At 43.7% G+C, this 24,351-nt stretch overlaps 1 protein-coding gene across 14 annotated transcripts in view; it reads right to left on the bottom strand.

The window, feature by feature from the left end:
* Positions 1-24,351, bottom strand: part of BRSK2 (BR serine/threonine kinase 2) — a 441,793-nt gene that overhangs the window by 104,690 nt on the left and 312,752 nt on the right. For all 14 annotated transcript variants that reach the window (XM_005307786.4, XM_005307784.4, XM_008164498.2 and 11 more), the window contains exon 4: positions 7,092-7,232. In XM_005307786.4, coding sequence (XP_005307843.1) covers positions 7,092-7,232 — 141 coding nt within the window. The remainder of the gene's footprint in view (positions 1-7,091; positions 7,233-24,351) is intronic.

The raw sequence follows: 24,351 nt of genomic DNA, 5'->3' as shown, positions 1-24,351 counted from the left end.
GTGAGTCGTGCAGGTTACCCCAAACAAGTGTCAATAAAACACAATCACACATTCTGTCTATGCTCTGTATTTTACAGAAAAAACACTATTTTAGAAATTATTTATAGAATCTTACTTTTTTTTTTAGTGGTACCATTTTTCATATTCTTCCACCTGTAAGGAGAGCTGTAAATCATAATATCACAATAGCAAGATCTGATATCTTGCAACTACTGGAGGCTAGAAGCAAGAGCTGTGTACCCCAGTGAAAGCTGCCAATTTCCCTTTTTACAATGGTACAGCACCTGCATTGTACTCCTGAAGGGCAGTGAGAGGTGCAACTTTAAACTGGTCACTGTGCAATACTAATTATTCCCCACCACAGACCTCAGGCCAGTGTAGTTTGCGGGACAATTCTGCATTTCAGGAGAAGAGGGGGAAATTTGTTTCAGGTTGATTGAAAATATAAACGAGGATAGCTGAAGCTCAGCGATTTGGGATGTTTAGACTAAGATGGATGAGTGGGCAGAAGGTAGGTGAAGCAGTCACAATATGCGTGCCCGATGAAATTGAAAATAGGAGCATCGCTTCCACATATAGGACTGTATGGTGGCATTCTGTCACAAGCCCAACATGAGGGGCAGTGTGGAGTGGCACCAGAGACACAGTGCCCTTGGCAACGCTAGCAAGCACAGTCTCCCTATGCATGGGGTGTGCACATTTTGTGCTAGCCATCAGGCTGGCCCAGAAAGTGAGCCAGCCCTACACCATGGATTGGTGCAGAGGTGGGGCAGGACTCTGGCCCTGCCCCTCTCTTCACCTCTGCTGTAGCGCTTTAGTGAAGCTGCTACTACGAGCTGCTCCCATCGGTGTAGTTAATCCACCTCGCCGAGAGGTGGTAGCTACGTTGACAGGAGAAGCTGTCCTGTCGACGTAGCGGTATAACTATGTCACTCAGGGGTGTGGATAAGTTTGTAGTGTAGACGAGGCCATAGTCATCTCTGCTTCTTGAGGACACCCCTGATTTCTCACAAACCCTCCCTCCCTGTTAATAAAAGTATACTGCAGTATTCTACAAACCGTTCCAGCTCACAGTGCTCTCACAAGAGCTTCTGGTGCCATTGCTGTGAATCCTGAAGTATTACTTTTATAATGACCCTTTCCCCACCCTACTAGTGGGAAGGATACAAAGCAAAGTAAAACAAAGCTCCTAGTCATTGCCTTCATGCCCGACCCCCACACCCTCCCCGTGTCACACACTTTAGCATGAGCCCCCTCTGCATACACCAGCAGACAGCCTCAGGCAATGAAAGAAGAGGCTCTAGTAATTGGCATTTATCAATATTCATACAGACCCTCAAACCCTCCTTGTGCCATCCTGGAAAAAAAGAACCAAACCAAAATAAAAATAAAAATAAAAATAAAATGAAATAATAATCCTGCTGCTCACTACCAGAGGAATTTTCTCTCAATGTCACCACTGCGTGTGCAGTAATTGGCATGATCAGTTATCTCTGAAGCTTAATAAGTTTTGCCATGGGCCCTTTTCCGTAATCATATTTTTATTTGTCAGCTCACAAGATACAGACAACAAATAGGAGCCTGACCAAAAGAAAAACCCAACACACACAAGAAACACAACTCAGACCAATCACAACATTGGTTGGTGATGTCACATACAGCCAATCAGGAACCTTTTAGCTGTTCTCTCTTATTTCCTTCCAGATTCCCTTCTCTCTGCAGTCTTTGCTTTTTTCTAAATAGAAGGGTGCTCCTCCAGGGGAAAGCTCAGACTGGAGTAGCTGTGAACTCCCCCACGGTCAGAGCCCCTATATAATTTCCTACAGTGACTGTGGCTGGGACTGGAGTAGCTGTGAGGTCCCACACAGTCAGTGGCCAAGGTGTTCAAAAGTGACTACTGAGGTTAGGGATCCTACTTCAGGCCCCTTACAGGACCCTGGTTTTCAGAGTGGTGGCTCAGCACCTGCTGAACACAAGCTCCCTTTGAAGTGTTTCAAAGTGGGCATCAAGGTGGGCAGCCAACATCATTAGTCACTTTTGAAAAATGTGGTCAGTGCTGGTATGACATTTCACTGACTCCTGAGGCTAGGGTAGCAGTAAGCTCCCACATGCCAATGGTCTGATGCCATTTCCTGCACTCCTAAGTGGGGCTATAACTAGGGTCACTGTGAATTCTCCCACAGCCAACCCTACTGCAAAATCCTGTACAGTGACTGTGACTGGGAGAAGCTCCAAGCTCCCACTACACTCCCATTAAAAAAAATAAATGGGAACAGAAAGCTCATACTGATTTAAAATAACATTAAAACAAACACAAGCAAATTACAAATCCATTTTGTTCCTTGCTGGGGCTGTTTCCTTGAAAACCCTTCATCAGACAAAGGCAATTTCTGCCTGTGGTTGAAAGCACAGCTCCCCCCGCATCAATGGCCACTGTGGGGAAACCCTTTCAGAGTCTCTCATCCAGGAATCCTGAGCCATTAATAAATTCAAAGCAGTGAAAGAAGAACTTACCAGGATGCTGAAGAAACTGTAAACCTTAAGAATTTCTCTGTGATTGCTTGCTCCCTCCTGGGGATGGTGGAAGAAGAGGTGGCATGATATTGGGTGGGGGGCACAGAGCTATCAATCTATTCTGCTAGCATGCTAGAGGCACTCACATCCAGTCATTAGCCAAAGGAGAAGCCTTCATTACTCAGTGTGGTCATAACTGGATAACCCAGCTGATGAGATGATTTATCATCTCGCTGCCCTGCGACAGGGCAAGGTCAAGCTTCGTTGCTTAGGAAAGTACATTAAATTATTATATATTTACAAACCTGATTTTTAAAAAACCTTTGGTGGTGACTGCTCATATTCTCACATTTCAGGAGCTGCACGGTTTTCATGGAGGAGGGGGGTGCTCCTGATTCACTGTCGTTTGACTCTGCACTGACAGTGGTAGAGTAGGGGTTGAGGAGGAAATCACAGAAACAGACTCACTTCTTAACAAGAAAGATATTGCCTTAACACCCAAATTTGTTGAAGACGGTAGCTGGGGATCCTTAAAAGAGGCATTCACCATCCTTTAAAAATTCGCTAGAGACCCTTAATTCTCCAGAATTACTTACTCTTTTTACGGCCTCAGCCCCACCCTCAGCCCCGTTTATTAAAGGCAGACACCAGAAGGCATTTGTTCATCTATCTACCTGCGCCACACTTGTCACAATAGTACCTAATTGCCAGTAGATACATATATATTCCCACAAGAGTCATCCGAAGACCACAAACATCTGTGTTAATATGCGTTTGAGTTATTAAATGAATTACCATCAGTTGTGTTTGCACCTTTTTTGTGTGTGCTTCCTGTGAATATTCGAGCGAATTAATTTACCAGCAGCTATATTTGTGGAGACCGTCAATTATAAGAGAATAATGGAGAATATTTGCAGAATATGAATTCTGAATTTGTAAATGAGACAATTGACACCTGAAATCTGATTCTAGGCAGACGCAGGAAAGCCTCCCTATTCAGGAATGGGGCTTAGCAGCAAGCTTAAATGCTTTCCCGAATCATGGCCTCTAAGAGATATGCTCTGCTAGTCAGGAACAAAACCAACCTATGTGTCCAATCAAACGTACCTGGGACCACACTACCCAAACTGCTCCTGAACAAGCTATCATAAATTATTCTCAGAAATGTTAAGAAAATCATGATTCTCCCACTAGTGATTTGCAAGGAGAAAAAGATGTGGCATTCACAGAACAAATTATTTGTTTAGAATTATCTGCCATCAGAGAAAACTTCCCGGGTCTGATGATCCAGAGCCCACTGAAGTCAATTGGGGGGTGTGTGTGTCTCACCATTAATTTCAATGGGTTTTGGATTGGCCCCTCATGTTATTATTGTTCATTGTCAGCTCACCCCATGCTCTGTTGACTATCACAAACCCGTCCGTGCTGACTGCGTATTGTCCTCAGAACTTCGAAATCCACAAATGTGGTCAGTTCAACCTCTGAACTGTTCCCCACCATACCCCATTCTTCTTAATATTGCCCTACAGCTCCTTCAAAAAGGCTTAGATCCCCTCTTCTATCTGAAAGTAATACATTCCCTTAGAAATTTCCAGTTATTTACACAACAAGGGGAGCAGATCAGACACTTAGGTAGCCATTTTCACTATGGATGTATTATATATATATATATGAAGATATACCTATCTCATAGAACTGGAAGGGATCCTGAAAGGTCATCAACTCCAGCCCCCTACCTTCACTAGCAGGACCAAGTACTGATTTTGCCCCAGATCCCTAAATAGCCCCATCAAGGATTGAACTCATAAACCCAGGTTTAGCAGGCCAATGCTCAAACCACTGAGCTATCCCTCCTCCTGCAATTGATTAATTGCAATTAACTCATGTGATTAAATAAAAAAAAATCGCAATTAAAAAAATTAATCGCACTGTTAAACAATAGAATACCAATTAAAATGTATTAAATATTTTTGGATGTTTTTCTACATTTTCAAATGTATTGATTTCTATTACAACACAGAATACAAAGTGTACAGTGCTCACTTTATATTATTATTTTTATTACAAATATTTGCACTGTAAAAATGATAAACAAAAGAAATAGTATTTTTCAGTTCACCTCATGCAAGTACTGTAGTGCAATCTCTTTATCGTGAAAGTGTAACTTACAAATGTAGATTTTTTTTGTTACACAACTGCACTCAAAAACAAAAAAATGTAAAATTTAGAGTCTACAAGTCCATTCAGTCCTACTTCAGCCAATCACTAAGACAAACAAGTTTGTTTACATTTATGAGAGATACTGCTGCCTGCTTCTTATTTACAATGTCACCTGAAAGTGAGAACAGGCATTCACATGGCACTTTTGTAGCCAGAGTCGCAAGGTATTTATGTGCCAAGCGTGCTAAATATTCATATGCCCCTTCATGCTTTGGCCACCATTCCAGAGGACATGATTCCATCCTGATGATGCTCGTTAAAAAAACAACGTGTTAATTAAATTTGTGACTGAACTCCTTGGGGAAGAATTGTATGTCTTCTGTTCTGTTTTACTTGCATTCTGCCATATATTTCATGTTATAGTAGTCTTGGATGATTACCCAGCACATGTTCATTTTAAGAACACTTTCACAGCAGATTTGACAAATGCAAAGAAGGTACCAATGTGAGATTTCTAAAAATAGCTACAGCACTCGACCCAAGGTTTAAGAATCTGAAGTGCCGTCCAAAATCTGAGAGGGACGAGGTGTGGAGCATGCTTTCAGAAGTCTTAAAAGAGCAACACTCAGATGTGGAAACTACAGAACCCGAACCACCAAAAATGAAAATCAACCTTCTGCTGGTGCCATTTGATGATGAAAATGACCATGCACTGGTCCGCTCTGCTTTGGATCGTTATCAAGCAGAACCCGTCATCAGAATGGACACATGTCCTCTGGAATGGTGGTTGAAGCATGAAGGGACATATGAATATTTAGGGCATCTGGCATGTAAATATCTTGCGATGCTGGCTACAGCAGTGCCATGTGACTGCCTGTTCTCATGTTCAGGTGACATTGTAAACAAGAAGCGGGCAGAATTATCTCCTGCAAATTGTAACCAAACTTGTTTGTTTGAGTGATTGGCTGAAGTAGGACTGAGTGGACTTGTAGGCTCTAAAGTTTTAAATTGTTTTATTTTTGAATGCAGTTATATTTTTTGTACAGAATTCTACATTTGTAAGTTCAACTTTCATGATAAAGAGATTGCAATACAGTACTTGTATTAGGTGAATTGAAAAATATTATTTCTTTTTTTTTTTACAGTGCAAATATTTGTAATAAAAAATAAAGGAAGCACTGTACACTTTATATTCTGTGTTGTAATTGAAATCAATATATTTGAAAATGTAGAAAACACACCAAAATATTTTAAATAAATGATATTCTATTATTGTTTAACAGTGCAATTAATTGCAATTAATTTTTTTAATCACTTGACAGCCCTGCATGGGACATTCTGAGGACCGTAGTTAGTCAAATCTGAGGAATATGGATAATCATTGCACGATTACTGAGAAATAACTATACAGTCATTATGCAAATCGCTGTGCTCTCATTGTCTAACAATGGCCCTCAGCCTATCAGAATGGAGGAATCTGCGTGCTGTATGTAGTTATTAAGACACGACTGTGCAGTCATTATGTAAATCACAGCACCTTAGCCAATCAGAGTGCATGGAATTGTATTACTGAGAAATAAGCGTGCACTTACAGGTCAGTAACTGTACAGAAACCCTGTGATTTGATTGGCTGCAACAACTCAATTTCAGTATAATTTAAATTACCCGAACTTGTTAAAGCTGAAGTGGAAACTGGTTCAATTTAAAATGTCATCTGAAAGTTACAGGTTAAACCACACTCAATGGTTAAATAATTCAACTGAGTTAATATGTAACAATAACAGACTGATAAAGAAAATTACTCCCTACTGGAAAGGAAATTAAAGGCAACAGTGACTCAAATGCCCAGAAGGGGCCCAGGCAGGGCTGCCAACTGCCAGCAGGTTTCCCTCTAATCCAAGGAGGCCATAAAATGACTTTGTTGTATTGATAATTGTCCCAGGTTTCTTCAGGGACTAGTCTTGATAAGGCACATATTATTCTCGGTTATTGGCAAGTGCCCCCAAGACTCATGGAAATGAAACACTGGTCCCCCAGGAATCTGATTTTCTTGGTTAAAGCACTCACTATAAATGAACGTGACAGCAGCTGCCCCCTCCCATCATGCTCATCATGGAACAGCAGGCTTGCTTTCCAATGGAAACCAGAAATGAGCCTTTCTACATATATTATAAACAGATCCAAATGAAAATCATGGACAATCTGCATGAACAGTCTATGTGTGACCGATGTGTGTTCACAGAGAGAGCCAAGAAGTAGCAGCAGCAGCATTTATGCAGCACTTTTGGACCCCAACAGCTTTACAACATTAACTAGTTACTAGCAAACAGAAGTATAAGGAGCCCCAGCCCTACTGACTGCTTTGTTATGAGTTTCCAGGCCACAGTCACCACCCATTATAAACCTGCTGTACTCACCATATTGAATGACTATGGCAGAAGTCTAAAGCAGAGATGATTTGTCGGAAGAACTTCCTGGCTTCTTTTGGCGTTAATCTTCCCTTTTTTACGAGATAGTCGAAGAGCTCCCCACCTGACACATGTTCTAGCACCAAATACCTAGGAAAAAAAGAAGACAGGCCTTTGTTAGCACATGATCACACAGATCTCTCTGTCTGTCTCTGTCTCTCTCTCTTTAGGAATTAAACATGTGTGAAAGACTGTGAAATGAGAGAATTGGGAAATTAGCAGCTGTGAACATTTTTAACAGGGTTGGAGTCAAACACTGCTTGGACGCCAGGCGTTCCAGTGATTCCAAACAACGGAACAAATTCAGTTTTCAGCATCCCCAGTAGAGGGATGATATCTGAAAAGCAATAATTCCTCCAAAGATCAAGACGGATAGCGGGCAGCAAATTATAGATGAGCTTCCAGCATAATATGGCAGCTGCAAAAGCGAATGTAGAGTTAGGCTGCATATGCAGAGACATCAGGCCATTAACCAAGGTGGATGGTGATCGTTCCTTTTTTGAAATAGCTTTGGAGGAACTACACTCACATAACTGTGCTCAGTTCTGGACACCTCAGTACCAGACAATGTCGACAAACAAGAGGGAATTTGGAGAACTGCTGAAAATAAACAGGCTGATTTCTGACAAAGATAAACTACACATGTCTAGCATGGGCACTCAGGTAAGGGCTCATTTCTGCAAACCTTACTCATGCTGAATAAGTCTGCTTCACTTGACTAATCCCATTGACTTCAAGGGGACTACTCTTGCATGTAAGTGTTACACAGCGTGAGTAAGGGCTGGAGAATTAGGACCCAAGAGGGAGATAGGATAACTGCACATTATCATTGAGCATTCAAGTACACCTCTACCCCAATATAACGCTGTCCTTGGGAGCCAAAAAATCTTACCGCGTTATAGGTGAAACCGCATTATATCGAACTTGCTTTGATCCGCCGGAGTGCGCAGACCTCCCCCCCGCCCCGGAGCACTGCTTTACCGCATTATATCCAAATTTCTGTTATATCGGGTCACGTTATATTGGGGTAGAGGTGTACTCCAAAAGTATACCAGGCAAAAAAAGGAGGGGAATTATCTAGGGCAGCCCAAAGGGTTATTATGATTGGGGTAATGAGATGCCACCAATCAAAAGAAAACTTAGGAAACATTCCCAGATATTTAGCTTAAGAGTGGAGCTCTATTAGACCATGGAATAGTCTCCCTAGAGAAATAATGGCAGCCCCATCAACTGAGTAATTTAAAACCGGACTAGATACAGACCTGCATTGGCAGGAGGATTGTCTCGAACAGTGTTTCTCAGCCTTTTTGATACCAGGCACCAGCTTGCTGCCTTCCTAAATGGTCAGGGAGATCTCAGGGGCTGGCACTGGTCCACGGACTGATCCTTGAGAAACACTGATCTAGAGAAACAGTGAGGCCTTTTCCCATCTCTACTGTGATTCTGTGCTACTGTACAGTGCTGCCTCCTTCTGTGTACACACAGTACATTATGTATAGGAAGAATAAAGCTTTTATTGGAATGAGTCTGAGATGACCAGCATTACTACGCAGGCCCTCCCAGACTAGTGACACAAAGAGGTCATTTACTGAAGGACCTTTTGTTCTCTGAATGGATTGCTTTGCAGATTTCCCTTAGGGGCAGACCTTCAGAGGTGGCTTTTATGCCCTTGGCTTCAGAATACTGTAATAGGGGAGCAAGCCCACACTCCCTCAATGGGTAACTGCTTTGAAATGCGCTCCATTGCTGCATGGCAGGGCATGCGATCTGACAGCAGATATCTGCTGGGGCAGTGAGATGAAGGTAAATAGGACCAGCAAACATCACCATCTTTTGTTGATACCACAAATGTCACTGGAAAACTTTTAAAACAGTACATTTTAGAGAGCTTTTACAATTTTTTAGGGAGTTATTGTTGTATTCCTTTGTGCATAAGGCAATTCAGCCTTAGTTCCAGTACCCTTAGTCCAACCAAACAGGTCTTAGAGGGAGAGGAAAAGAACAAAATTACTTCAAGACTGAATATTGTCCTTTCAGTGCCTCAGAATGGTATGATTTGAGAGGGAAACTCCAAATTTGGGGGGAGGGGGAGGAGAGGAAAATATTCTTGTGCATTTTTAAATGGTCCTTTTTGAAGCTACTCAGAGTATTATAATATTAGGACTAGCCCTGGAGAGAATAAAGATGGTCCAGTAGTTAGGGCAGCAGCTATAGATTTGGGAGACCTGGGTTTAAATCCCTGCTCCTCTGTAACCCTGGGCAAGTCACTTAAACTGAGAAAGAGTTTTATAACCAGTATTGTGCCTTTGGATATGACAGCTGGTAAGGCAGAACTGAGGTTATGGAATGAAAGGTTTCACGCAGTCAGACGCACTGAAATAGCTCTGGAACCCCAGGAGGACTTTCCCAGAGGAGCCGATACAGACAGGTCAATGTGGCAATGCCTGAACCACTTACACATGCAAACACATGGAGATTGAAGACTAATATGATCCAATGAGGGTACTCTAATGACATGAATATATGCGAGTGCGGTAAGGTGCAGACCATGGAGCATTGGCTGACTCTTTGGGGAGACCTTTATGAAGAAGGACCTCGCTACAGCAACGGAAAGAGCCATTGCTTGTCCACGGTTCTGGGAAAACCTCTAGTGTGTGACAAGGACATGAGAAGATGATTTAGACTCTCTCTCTGTCAGTGGATGATAATACTTCCCTGCCTCACAGGGGTGTTGTGTGGATAAACACAGTAAAAGATTGTGGGTGTTCAGATCTACTGTAAAGGGGGGCGGAATAGTACTCAGTGACCGAGAGCTAGTGGAAAAAAGTTGGAAATTTTTTTGTTTAAATCAAAATTTGAAAAATTCTGACTAAGCTCTAGTGCTTGTTGAAACTCCACAAGAAAAGTTAGTGGAAATTTTGTGAATATTTTTTTCATTAAGATCCAAAATCAGATGAACATTTTTATTGAAAAATCAAATGTTAAAAAATTGTGGCTAGCTCTAATCCAGGCAGAGGTGGTTTAGTGGGCAAATTGCCAGTGAGACCGTCATAAAAGTATGTTAAAATGCAATTTATCATATAGGTATCACCACTGTTTATATGGTACAGATGTTATTGATATAGGACCAGGCTCTCAATCCCGCTCTATTGCTTCTGCACTGCTACATGATGCAAAGGGAGAAAAGACAGCCCACATCTCCATAGTTGGGGATTCCCCTGGCTTGGGGAAGTCCTGAGTGGTCATACAGCTAACATAGGTAGTTCCTATTCCACCTCTCCTGCAGCCTCTGGTATGGGGCATATCAGGGTGTGGGACAGGAAGTGGCATGCCAGTGATCTCCATCCGATGCATAGTCCCTTGGAGACTGAATTTGGATGTATGGGCCCTTTAAGTCTCAGTGGTCCTACACTACCCAGACCTTGGCAGCAAGGCATGTTGGGAAAGAGGATCCCCTATATAAATCAGTCTCTTCCTTGTACCAGAGACTGACCTGGTCAAGTCTTTCCTGTGGCAGACCCAAAACTGGCCTTGGGATCAAATGTAACTGGCTCTCTGACTGCTCTTTCTTTCTGCTGTGCCCAGAAGCAGCAGGATATAGCAGAGAATCTCGCTCAAAGATTTTAGACATAGTACAAGTCAATAGACTTTTTCCCCCAGGGAGGTATAAAGATGTTTATATGTACAAGCATGCAGACCCCACTCTATACAAGTTTCAAATGCAGTTTCAGAAAATTATAGGGCCAGCATTTCTGTCACCCTCAGCAGGAACTGCAAAGCAATTTATTTTCATCAACTTCGTCTTATTAAAAATACTCAGCCACAGTGCACCAACGTGCCGTATGATAAATAAAGCTAATGGAAATACAGGGTGCATTTACAAAGGTATTTATTTTTGTTTACTACCCAGAAGCACCAGATATAATAATGGAAACAAATGGGGGAAACATCTGAAAAAGATTTGTGCCTGAGATGAGTTGAAGAACAAGAAAAAAGCACGGAGACAATGTATTCTGATCTGACAGATCCCCTCATGTGACAGGAGCAAGGAGGGTGACAAACACATTCCCAAATGGTTAAGTGTAAGAAATAAATGCTGCAAGGATCATTCTACAAGTGCAGCATGGTTAATGTTATATCCAGAAGTTCTTAGTTCCAATTTGCTGCTGTACCAGGAAGAGTCACCAACCAACCAACCAACCAGCACATTGGGGTCCTGGTCCATGACTAGGGTTCTGAGGCACTACAATAATACATAAAATAATAAATAATTATTATTTTCCAAATGTTGCAAGTTGGTTGCACCATTGTTAATTATTTTGATTAGTGCACTATAGTTTAGATGGTCCATGCTGTACATATATATAAAAAGAGACTCCTATTCTCAAAAGTTTACAGTCTAGCCAGAGAAGGAAGACAAAGGAAACAGTATTGTCCCTTTTTACAGATGGGGAACTGAGGAACGGAGAGACTTGGTGCTTGTCTCCACTTACGGGGGGAACCACGCGCGGCGCTCAATCCACCGGGGGTCGATTTAGTGGGTCTAGTGAAGACCGGCTAAATTGACCACGGATCGCTCTCCCGTCGACTCCGGTACTCCACTGGAACGAGAAGCATAAGATAAGTCAACGGGAGAGTTTCTCCTGTTGACCCAGCGTGGTGTAGACACCACAAAAGGTTAACCTAAGGTAAGTCGACTCCAGCTACATTATTCACATAGCTGGAGTTGCGTATCTTAGGTCGACTGAGCCCCGTAGTGTAGACCTGCCCTCAGTGACTTTCCCTGAGTCAAACAGTGAGTCCACAAGACCAGCCATCAACTTGCTCTACAGCCCTCATTGACTTTAATAGAAAGCAGTGGCATTGGAAGCTTGCCTGGCTGTTTGCTGATTCAGGGAGCAGGTGAGCAACAGAATATATACAGCTTGTAAAAATGAACAAGGAAAGAGGGATTTTCCTGCTGTTCCTCCCCCCTTCTACCCTTTCCTGACCATGATATTACCTCATGTTACCATTTTGCTTCTGTAGCTGTTCCCAGAAACTAGTCTTGGCTATTGCTTTCCATTCATTGCACGGCCTGAGTTTCACGTAATATACAAAATGGAAAGCAGCAATTTTTAAAGGGTGTTTTTCAACCCTGCCTATGGTAAAACTGATGGTGTCAGTCAAAAGCTTTCCCCCACGGAAACCTAGCTGTAAAAAACACACCATGCATCACTCTCTGAAAAGTCACTGCAGAGAAAACAGAGGCAAGAGACAGCCCCTAGGTAGTATGTCCGCATGCTGTGATGATCGCAACAGGGGAGTATGGAGCCACCCCAGGCAGAAAGACTCTGCCAGAACACTTAGCTCTCCCATCTTGAAAGCACTGTACAAATGTTAACTTATTTAATCCTCTCACTTTCCTTGCGAGAGACACTCTGTAAGGGTCATCACCCTCATTTTACAGACAGGGGAGGGAGGCACAGTGAATTGCCCAAGGTTACATGGCAAGTTGGTCTCAGAGCTGGGATTAGAACTCAAGATTTCCTGTGCTCATGTTCACTAGACCACACTGCCCTGAACATCAATCACCCCTGTTCTCTAGCTTTCACTGCTGTGATTATGGTGACTGCAGCGCTGGCCTCTCCTTTTTGATACATGAGTCCATTTGGAACAAGTGGATTTGGACATAGGCTGCAGCTGCCAGGCTTCCACAACTCCAATTTGCAGCGTGCACACACAGTTTAAAAAAAGTATGAAACATTTCCTCTATTGGGTGAATTCTTAAATACGGGGCAGATTCCCAAAGAGGCCAGGCCATAGTTTCAGAATGCCAGAACCATGCATGCCCAGAATTTCTTTATACCTCTGCCGTGAGCCAATACATGAAATGAAAAATTTCAGGGAAAGCTTCAGAGACGAAGGAGACGAGACGCTGGTGTTTAAAGGAAAAGAAACTGAATGCTTAATAGGAGAAATGATTTCATCCATCAGAGAGGAGCAGAGAGATCATGTACAGCAGCCAAGTGATTCTTCCCAACATGTTTTATTAATTTTATCTATCCCCTTTGCCACTTTTCCATCTGTATCCTAGATTCATCACCCTTCCCAGTCAAAGCTAATAAGCTACTAACCTCACATGGCCTCTAGGTATCAGGTGAGAAGCCTGTGCAGCTCGTAAAAAGAACTAAGGCTAGACTTTTTAAAAAAAATCTCTGATAGAATGTTTAAGGCAACAAAACTGTATAAACCGTGCAACTGTTACAGGGATAACAGAAGTGTGGGGCAGAGGTGGCTGTAAGCCATCTTTGTGCCGCCCAGATTCTGCCTGTTCTAGGAGCTGTACAGCTCACAGCATGTTCTAACTTACAGCAGCCTCCCATGACTGCCTGTGGGCTGTTCTGCTGCCTAGAACAGACATAGCATAGAGCATAATACCCTCTCCTTTTCCTGGCCCCAACATGCCCCTATGCCAGGTGCTGTGAGGTGGGACACACACTGCTCCTGCAAAGGGATATTTTCCTTGGGGCCAAGTTGGTCCTTCATGGCCCCTATATGCCACCAGGGGCTAGAATGTACACCTACAAATGGAGAGAATAGGCCAGCTCCCTCTGGGATCTATCAGAAAATATTTGACAATCAGTAGCTAATGTGTTAAGGTCACATCAACTACCCTCACAGGGTGGTAGCTGGTCATTGGTACATATGATGCCACTATCAGCCCAGACAAATCTATCCACAAAAAACAGGAAACCATGGGAACCTGTGCTCCCAAACTCAAACCAAATCTTAACATTTGTGGCAGCTTGATGAAAATTTCGTCCATTTTCCCACCACCTTCCCCTTCCGCCCCACTCCATTTTCAGGAAATTCCAAGCCTAAATGAAACCATGAGGCACTGCTAATCTCATGATAGCCCTGTCCCGCCAACATTTGTACCATCTTTTCAGACCACAGAGGTTAAGAAAAGTTATGGTGAGGTCTGCAGAAGCAGCCCAGCTTGCAGTTACCAGCTGATAGTGCAATGCTCAGTGAAGTTTCAGCATCATGCTGAGAACAGCACAGTTGTGGGCCTCCTCCACCAAGTTTGGATTCTGAGCCATCTTTTCCTTCAGTTCTGTAGATCTTGGCTCAGGTTCATTTCCGTTGGTGGAAAATTTACTACTAATTCATGAGCTTGCTTTTCATTGTCACCTGCAAACCCCAGCTGCTGGGCCAGACTCTGTATGGCTCTTCCATGCGGGCACTGTGTGGGGAAGGGAGCAAGGAGCCTCCTCCCACCTTGTGCAGCACATGAAAGGGCAGGAGTGAGAACTGAAATCCCTGTGCTCAAAGGGGAGGAGAGTAGGCAGAGCCATGACTCCACTCCTGTACTTGCTGGCTGGCTGCAGGGACAGAGAAGTGTGCTGCACTCCATAAATGGCTGTATGTGCTCCTGCTGCACACTGGGGAGCTCTGGGAGAATGTCTTCGGGTGCTCCCTCTGGGGCAGGGCAGCTCTGTGCCACCCCAAGGCAGGGGTGTGCTTAAATTATCTTAAACAGTCTAGCCCGGAGTGATTTATGGAAGCACAACTCTTATAGAAAGGCAGACTGGCCCAGGAAGAACTAAATCCGTGCATCACCAGGTACCAAGGGCACAATAGCTAAGGAGGTCATCCCAGTCCTGATGATTATAGAGAATGACAGGTTGTTTGCTAACCCTTAGCAGGCATGGCCAGGAATAACACATACATGCCACCTAAGTGTCCCCACAGCAGCTCAGCATTATGTCTTGGTAATGGATATGCAATTCAGATCCCTATTCATATCCCCATTCAGCCCTATAGATCCACACAATTTATGATACATCTGCCCTTATACAAATGAGATCCTTCGGGGCAACACATACATTTATTAAAGTAAATTGAGATCTTTGGATGAAAGATTATAAATACAAAATAACACGTGCATTTATAATACTTAATAACAATATTTTCTGTCACCTTTCATCAAAGGATCTCAATGCACCTTACAAGCGTTTATAATGAGAGTCTTGCCACTCCCCTGTGAATTAGGGAGATTTTATTATCCTCATTTTACATAGGGTGAAACTGAGGAACGGAGAGGGTGTAACTTGTCCAAGGGCTCATAGCAAGTCAGCACAATAGTTGGGAGCAGAACTCCTGACTCACAGGACTGACGCTCTCCCGTCGACTCCGCCTGTGCCTCTCGCCCTGGTGGAGTACCGGAATCGACGGGAGAGTGCTCGCAGTCGATTTATCACGTCTAGACTAGACGTGATAAATAGACCCCCCCCCCCCCCGCTGGATCGATCGCTGCCCATCGATCCAGCGGGAAATGTAGGCAAGCCCCCAGTTAAAAGCCAGGCCAAATGGAAATGTCTTGCACAAAGCAAGTCTTGGGCTTTGATGGACTGCTAAGAAGAGTGAATGCATAAGACAGAGACCTTTGAGCCTGGGGAGTTTAAGCTGATACCATGCCACCACAGTGTACAAGATGAGATGGTCTCTCATTAAACTGAGTTCCAGACCATCAGTGCTTTAGAGATTATTACCAACACCTTGAGCTGCAGAGGGAACTGAACAGAAAGCTAGTGCAGACATGAGACAGTTGTGTGATGAACTAGCCAGAGCTTCTGGGTATACTTCAAAGTTAGTCCTTGCACCGTCCACTTGCAAGAGGAATGATAGCTGATTCCTGACTAGCTGTTGGCAATGGAAGGCAAACTGGACTATCTAGGGACATTAATGGTTCTGCAAACCATTTTAATAAAGGCTAGAATTCGCCTTCAATAGATGATGCAGATACTGTATCTCTCTATTCCCCTTCTTTTCTCACTCCTCCGAAAACCTCTCACTGCCAAAGTCAAAGGCTTGGTCTACACTAACCCCCCAAATCGAACTAAGGTACGCAACTTCAGCTACGTGAATAACGTAGCTGAAGTTCGAAGTACCTTAGTTCGATCTTACCTCGGTCCACACGCAGCAGGCAGGCTCCCCCGTCGACTCCGCGGTACTCCTCTCGTCTAGCTGGAGTACCGCAGTCGACGGCGAGCACTTCCGGGTTCGACTTATCGCGTCCAGACAAGACGCAATAAGTCGAACCCAGAAGTTCGATTGCCAGCCGCCGAACTAGCGGCTGGGTATAGACGTACCCTAAGAGTTGTAGCCAGTTCATTTTCAGGCAGATCACTGTCTTGATCAGGCCCTGGCAGAATAATACTACATATTAATACTGTCTGGATTTGAAGAGAAGGCGATCTAGAAGGCATTAATACACTACTCAAGTGAGTAACTTCTGTGGCAAAATGTGGAAGCAACACTATAAAACATATTTTAGGAAGGGAAAAGTAACTGCTCCTGCTGAAACTACAAGCGGCGGCCAGCACATCCCTTGGCCCGCGCTGCTTCCTGCAGCCCCCATTGGCCTGGAATGGTGAACCGCGGCCAGTGGGAGCCGCGATCGGCCGAACCTGCGGATGCGGCAGGTAAACAAACCAGCCCGGCCCGCTAGGGGGCTTACCCTGGCAGGCGCGTGCCAAAGGTTTCCAATCCCTGATCTATGTACTGATCAGGCCTGGTCCTAATTAGCTTTTGAGATTTTTATTAAATGGTACTGAAAAAAAAAATCCCACCTCACTTAAACCTTGGCAGACAGATGGTTCGTCTGTGCATGCCTCAATCTGTGACCCACAGGGCGAGGTCCTATGGCCTGTGCTCTACGAGATCAGACTAGATGATCATAATAGTCTGTCCTGGCTTTAAAAATCTATGACTTGATATCTGTACTCCACTGTGAGGCAAAGACCTCTGAATAGAAGCAAAGAACAACTTTCAAGATGCAGAAACTTAGCACAGCTTCTACTGGTTCAAATAGGCAAGGCTTTGGGCTTATCTGGTAGAGCTGATGCCCACGGACTACGAAGATCTTGGTTTAAGATTTGGCAGCATGTTCAGCCCTGAGGCAGGGCACTTCAATGATTAATTAAGTCTGTTCTGCGATCTGGCCCCCTTGACTTCTACCTTAATATTTGGCTATTATAAGAGACTGATGAGAAGAATGCTAAGACCAAGGAACGCAGCACAGACAATGGACACTCTAGACTTGACACGGATGCACAGTTAGATCAACATACCCAGTCTACATGGTCAGAGGCTTGAGTCAAATAGTAATTCAACATATAAGAACAGAAACAACCCTACGCCCTCGCCTACCCCAAGTCCACCAGTACCCACACCTCTTAAAACTTCCTGATGGTACCATACGCTTAGGTCACATGAATACCCACTGACAGTCTGTGTGAAAATGTTGGTTGCATCAGGACTACCATGTGCCAGGCATATTCAGCAATCCCAGCAAAAGTCCAAGCAACCAGAAAATAGCAGCCACCCCTCCCACAAATTCCCAGCACATTGCTCATTAGAAACTAACCATTCCTCCCAAACAACTCGACCGAGAGCTAGAAAACTCATTACATTTCAAAGTTACTGTGCATGGGTGAGGGCCTGGTCCCAAATGCCAGGTCTCCAGAGACATGCTTGCAGCAAAATGCAGGCTTAAAGAGTTCTTCTGTAGGCCATCACTCTCTTTGCAAAAAGTTCTACTCCCTACAACTCAGCAGGAAGAGGGTTAAAAACTGCCAAGCCTGGACTGACATATTGTAATTCTTTGATGGCTTTTTTGCTGTGCCGTTTTCTATTGATTAAATAATCTCTATCAGATATTAAGCCCCTTGTTATTGGCGCAGCCTATAAATTATTCAGGAGCTATATAAATTCTTATGGCGGGCATGAATTTTTAAACCCTAATTTGGCGCAGAGCCAGGAGCTCTTTATTCCCCCCCCCCACACACACACACACAAGAAAATGTTTGCACTTGTGATTTTTTCTTAAAGGACCAATTTTAACCATAAGCTGCTTGTTCGAAGGGACTTTTTTGTGTGGTTGCTAATTCTGTTTGGAACAGAGGGATGGGAGCGGGAGGGGGAGAGGTGGGTTATGCCTTTGTGCTGCTCCTACCTTTGATTTATTGGGGATGAAAGGTGTTTCTAGGGCTGCCGTGGCCGCTATTTATGGTGTGTAGTCGTGCATGCCAAAGCACCGCAGTAGTCTCCTACATGGGCGCGTGATGTGGAACACATCCGGCCGGAGGGATGCTCACTACGGGCTGGGCAAGGCTGAGACGACACCCATTAGCTAGCACACTGTCCTCTGTTGCATATCTATCATTGGCTGATCTGGAACCCTGAAACCACCCCTAGTTCCTATTCTTGAGAGCTTGGTGCCCTTTTGTTTACAGGCTTATGTCTCTCTTTGACCCTCACCCACACCATGGAGCTGCTGTCACAGGGACCTGTGTCCAACTTGCTTTCTGGCAAGCAAAGAGTTAACCCCTTGCTGAGCCCCATGATGATACACATGGCAGAGCTGAGGGCCTAGTTAGGCTCTCAGGTGGAATATTGGACCCTCTATCAAAACAAATCAGCAACAAAGGGGCAAAAATTGTTGGGTAAGTGTAGCTCCCCTGATTGAAGTTGTAACCCAGGCTGGGGTTTTCCTGTTTGCCTTCTAGTCAGGTGAACTGGTTTTGGGTCTCTCTTGCTGCACTTGAAAACCCCAAGAATAATAGCTCAAGACTCTCTTTGCAGAGCCCAATGCTCTCCCCCCAACATGACCCAGATGCACTCTGTTTACACTTGCACTCTTTCTTCTGAAATCCATGCAGGGTTTTCCCACGTGGGTCTAATTTCAGAAGCTCGGGCTACCAATAAAAAAAAGACAAACAGTGCCACTCCTCTCTCACATCTCAAATCTGACATCAGGAATCAAAATACTCAAAAAACAGTGGGAGAACACTTTAACCTGTCTGGTCATTCAGTGACAGACCTGCGGGTGGCTATATTACAACAGAAAAACTTCAAAAACAGACTCCAAAGAGAGACTGCTGAGCTAGAATTGATATGCAAACTAGACACAATCAACTCCGGTTTGAATAAGGACCGGGAATGGCTGAGCCATTACAAACATTGACTCTATCTCCCCTTGTAAGTACTCTCACACTTATTATCAAACTGTCTGTACTGGGCTAGCTTGATTATCACTTCAAAAGTTTTTTTTCTCTTAATTAATTGGCCTCTCAGAGTTGGTAAGACAACTCCCACCTGTTTATGCTCTCTGTATGTGTGTATATATATCTCCTCAATATATGTTCCATTCTATATGCATCCGAAGAAGTGGGCTGTAGTCCACGAAAGCTTATGCTCTAATAAATTTGTTAGTCTCTAAGGTGCCACAAGTACTCCTGTTCTTCTCTCTCACATCCTCTTTCACCTCAGCATCACTTTTCAACAGAAATAATCATAATTAAAAGAAAAACAATCAGGAGAGGGCTGGCAACATGAATGCCTCTGCAGACACTGCTGGAACGGCGGCTCTTTGACTCCCGCTGCCAATAGATCCTGCACCTGCCGGACTTGTGAGTTGTGCATGGGCAGGAGGGGGTATTCGGTTTTTATTAATTGGCTCAATGTGTAGCATTCTTATCGCTGCAGTCAGAAGGTTATGGGTTTTAAGTCCTGCAATGAGATTTGGGCTTGTGCCCAGTAGTGACATTGCCCTTCAGGATGGAGGAATGGCTTCTGTTGCATCTGGAGGGGGAGTTCAAGAACAAATGGCTCTTTTCAAAGGCGTAGGGAATAACCCCAGTGGTCTGTCCAGTATGCTCCCTTTGAGTTAAAATGGGTTCTTGTATGGCATGCTTGGACTGGTTTGGATTAAATAATCAAACCTGAGCTGAGAACGGGAATTGAGTCTGAAATGTAAAGGTTAAGAAATGTTGTTGTTGTTTTTTAAAAAAGATATGTCCCTCTATCTTATCAAGTTTCATAGCAAATTCCCATGAGACAACCTGATTCTGTGAGAGAAAACCAAACCTTGGAGGTTCATCCACCACCAGCTGCAACAGCACTTTGCAGTGATGTAGCATCTTTTATTTGGAGAGCTGGAAGGGCCAAGTTTTCACATAACTTCAGTGTATTTGGTGCTGTGCAGTTCTGGAAATCTGACCATGTGTGTCACAACTGGAGCTCCTGGGTACTCAGCATTTTTGAGAGCCTGGCCCTTACTTAGGTGCCCAATGGGAGCTAAGCTCTCCCCAAAATGTGGACCAAACTGTAGAGGTTGTGTGCTTGAAAACCTGAGCTGATGGCCTCTAAAATGGTGAGTGAATAATAGCCTCCCTCCCCCACTTCAAAGAAGAGGAAACAGTGCCCAAAAGTCATCTGACTTGGTCAAGGTCAAGCCATGATTCAATGTCAGAGTCAAGAATAGAAACCAGGTATCCTGACTTCCAGACCTGTGCTCTGTTTCCGGACACATAATGACTACTGAATTCTCATGCACAGTCAGTGCATGATCGGTATAGCTCAAGGTTTTTGGGAAGCCCTTTGAGACACACTGAATAAAGACCACACTTTTTGACCACAAATTCTATTCTCCATGACTTATTCACGGTGTGTTTGCTTTGCATTATGGTCACATCAGGTGAACCTCACTATCAAGTGCTCTATAATACTTTTGTCTCTTGCTGCCTAATTGTGGGGTGGCTGGAAGTGCTGTGGAAGCAGGATGCTTATCCTGAGGTGTGGTGATGTGTCTAACTGTGATTGTCCCACTGAATGGTCAACCACAGCAGTCAACAGGCTGAAGGCATTGAATCAAATCCTCCTTAGCCAAAAGGATAATGGCTGTGAGGTGGGGACGTCTTCCTATACTTTTACATCATGCACATCACCATAGTATCTGCCTCGGCATTGGCCTGGGGTGGAGATTTGTAAATTGGCAGCTATGAAGTGATATGGTCCTTAAGGTTTTGGCTAGAACACAGAGAGCATTTGGAAAGAATCACTGTTAGTTGCCATTATTAGGTCTACAAGGAGATGGGGAGCTAATTAATGTATGTCCTGTGTAGATAAATCTCTAATAATTTTTATATGACTTTACATTGTGCCTCTTCATATAACCTTGTAGTGGGTCTACCCACGTGTGACCTCTGTTTTCATGGGACTTTGTATCAAAGCCTCATTTAGAAGCTTTGCATTGCCCTTGGTATAATATTATAGCCCCTAAGGATAGAATAAGATAGAAGAAAAATTTCTTTTTGCTAGCAGTAGAACAAGAGCTCTTCCCCCCCACACACACACTCTTAATCAATTGCCCTGTTGAATGAATGAGGTGTGGATGAACAAGGCATGGAAGGCAGCTCCTCCAGACAGCCTCAACTGTTGGAGAGGGGCTGGGAGCCAGACCCAAGGACAATAAAACGTGTCAAGTGGGCTCATTAAAGACAAGCAGACATACTGACGGCCTCGGGGGTTAGAAGCAAGCACCTTCTTTTGGAAACACCCTCTTTGCAGCATTGGGACAACACTCAAAAGAAAGCAGCACAAAGGACCAATGGACACAGACACAGAATTTGAATCTGGTATAGATTTGCATAAGAGAAAAGCTGCTATAAAAGTGAGGTGTCTTGCAGAGGACCCCGGGTCTCGTCTTGTCAACATGGGAGCATTGATCCGGATCGGCAGAAGCCCGGCTCCACCCCCTCCCCCATCTAACTCACCTGGCCAGTGAAGTTAAGGGGAGCAACTAATTGGTAACAACAAGACGGAGTGTGTTTGTGTGTGTGTGTGTGAGTGTAAGTGTAATATATTATATGCATATGATACAGTGTTAATGAATACATGTATTACTAATAAATGTGGCGTTTTGCCTTATTCCCCCTAAAAAAATCCTGTGCAGTACTTTAAGTGCAACACCTGTGACTAGCCTTCATGAGCTACAAGATTGTTTAAAAAATAGCCACAGTGAAGGAGTGAGAGTGAAAGTAGAAGTCAGAGTGTGGCCCTGGATGTACTGTCATCAGCCTTCCTGTATAGAGAAGCATGTTAGCATTTATGGTGGTGCTTAAACATAGTTCTGGCTAGACAGGTGCTAACCCAACATCCAGACTCAATGCAAACAAGACCAAAGAGCTAGATAGGTAAAATAGCTAGACAGACAGTGCCCCCTTGAAAGGGTTCTGTTAAGTTCTATCTGTCAGGTGGAGTTCCTATGGAAATGGGATTATAACGCACATTCTGGGCTAAATGGTGGCACTGGGTTTGCTATGCTAAGAGCTCCTTGAATAGCAGGTTAATTGCTTTTGCAAGGTCTGCAGGAAAGCCCAGACCTATTGAATAATAAGATGCATATCAGTGACTTAAAATATGATTTTAAATTGCTCCCTAGTAAAATATGCACTGGCCACTTCCACAGATGAAGGGCAGCATGTTTTTTGCTTCCCCTTATTTAACACATAACAGGTTTTTAACAAGAAACCATTCCCCAGCTCACAGTGTAGTGCTATGAATGGTGTGTACACAGCTCCCTTCTATCTGCATGCTATTCACATCATTTCTCTCCAGGGCCAATTCATGTGGGAAGGGAACTTCTTTATATACAGTAAGAGGGGGCAAAAAATTCTGCTTTCAGATTTCTAAAGGGGTTAGTGTATATGTTGATATCCTTCATGTAACTGTACACCAGGGGTAGGCAACCTATGGCACTTGTGCCGAAGGCGGCATACGAGCTGATTTTCAGTGGCACTCACACTGCCCGGGTCCTGGCCACCAGTCCAGGGGCTCTGCATTTTAATTTAATTTTAAATGAAGTTTCTTAAACATTTTAAAAACCTTATTTACTTTACATACAACAATAGTTTAGTTATATATTATAGACTTATAGAAAGAGACCTTCTAAAAGTGTTAAAATGTATGACTGGCACGCGAAACCTTAAATTAGAGTGAATAAATGAAGACTTGGCACACCACTTCTGAAAGGTTGCCGACCCCTGCTGTACACTGTGCGTACATGTATACTAGACAGAGAATACTGCATAAGCAACTACAAGCTATGAAAGGAATAGGCAGGCAACTGTGAATTATGAGGCTGCAATCCCATCGCAGGGTGCCGAGAGTGTTATAAACCATGAGGGTGAAATACAAGTCACCAGAAAACCCCAGGTAGAAATATAGCCCATATATTTCCACACAACTTATTTATTTTATATGATACATAGACCCACGCTCTGGACCCAGGTTTTCCACACACTTTGACTTGCCACCACCCCTCCTCAGTGTTCCCTGCTTTTCCCCTGTAGATCCCATGGAAAACTTCTGTTGTTGTCCTATCAGCAACAGAACTAAGTTTTGCTTTCACTACACCAGTCTGAGTGGTCTGTTTTGGAATTGGGTCCATGGCATTTAAAGATGACCTGCATATAGCCTGAGTGCCTGACACTCCCTCCAAGAACAAGTGGGATGAGAAGGGGCAGGGTATGTGTGTGTGTGTATTGGGGGGGGCGGGGAGAGATGGATACTAGCAAAGCTTGCTGGATGCTGTATTTGGTAATGGGTTTACATAGCAAACTCCCCCACCCATTCAGAACAGGAGCTTCCAGAGGAACTGTGACTGAGAGGGGTGTCAGTGAGTTGTGATTCCTTTCTGGAGCTCCTTCCCGAGGCAGAGGGAAAACTTAGTTGGGACTCAGGAGAGCTGGGTTTAGTTCCCAGCTTTGCTACAGACTTCCTGTGTGACCTTGGGCAAATCACTTAATTTCTCTTGTCTTGAATAGGACTAAAGGTTTTTTTTTAAAATGTTAGGCATTTAAAAGATACGCATTTAAAAGTCATAAGAAAACAGGAACTGCCAGAATGGATCAGACTTGTGATCCATCTAGTCCAGTGGTCAGCACCAGAGGCTTCAGAGGAAGGTAGAAGAATCCCAAAGCAGGCACATATGGGATAATCTGCTGTCTATGTGGATCTCATCCTGATTTCTCATAGTTACAAAATAACTTACGCCCTGAATCATGATTTTTTAAAAAATCTTTTTCAAAACTCTTTGTTTGCACAAAGTGGTATACTTCAGGTTATTACAGTTCTCTGTTTAAGTGTCCAATCCCTCTTTGAATCTTACTAAATTCTTGGCCTCAGAGACATTATGTGGGAATGAGCTCCATAGTCTAATTACATAATGAGTGAAACAGTATTTCCTTTGATCAGTTTTGAATTTGCTCCCTTTCACTTTCATCGTATGTCCCCTTTTTCTTGGATTATGAGTGAGGGAGAAGAGAAACTGCATGAGTACTATGCAAGGTACTCCAGATAAGGCTGCACTATCAGTTTA

The sequence above is a fragment of the Chrysemys picta genome, chromosome 4, assembly GCF_011386835.1.
Source record: "Chrysemys picta bellii isolate R12L10 chromosome 4, ASM1138683v2, whole genome shotgun sequence".
Taxonomy (NCBI): Eukaryota; Metazoa; Chordata; order Testudines; family Emydidae; genus Chrysemys; species Chrysemys picta.
Note: the sequence above shows the minus strand (reverse complement) of the source record. Positions and strands in the feature narration are given on the sequence as shown.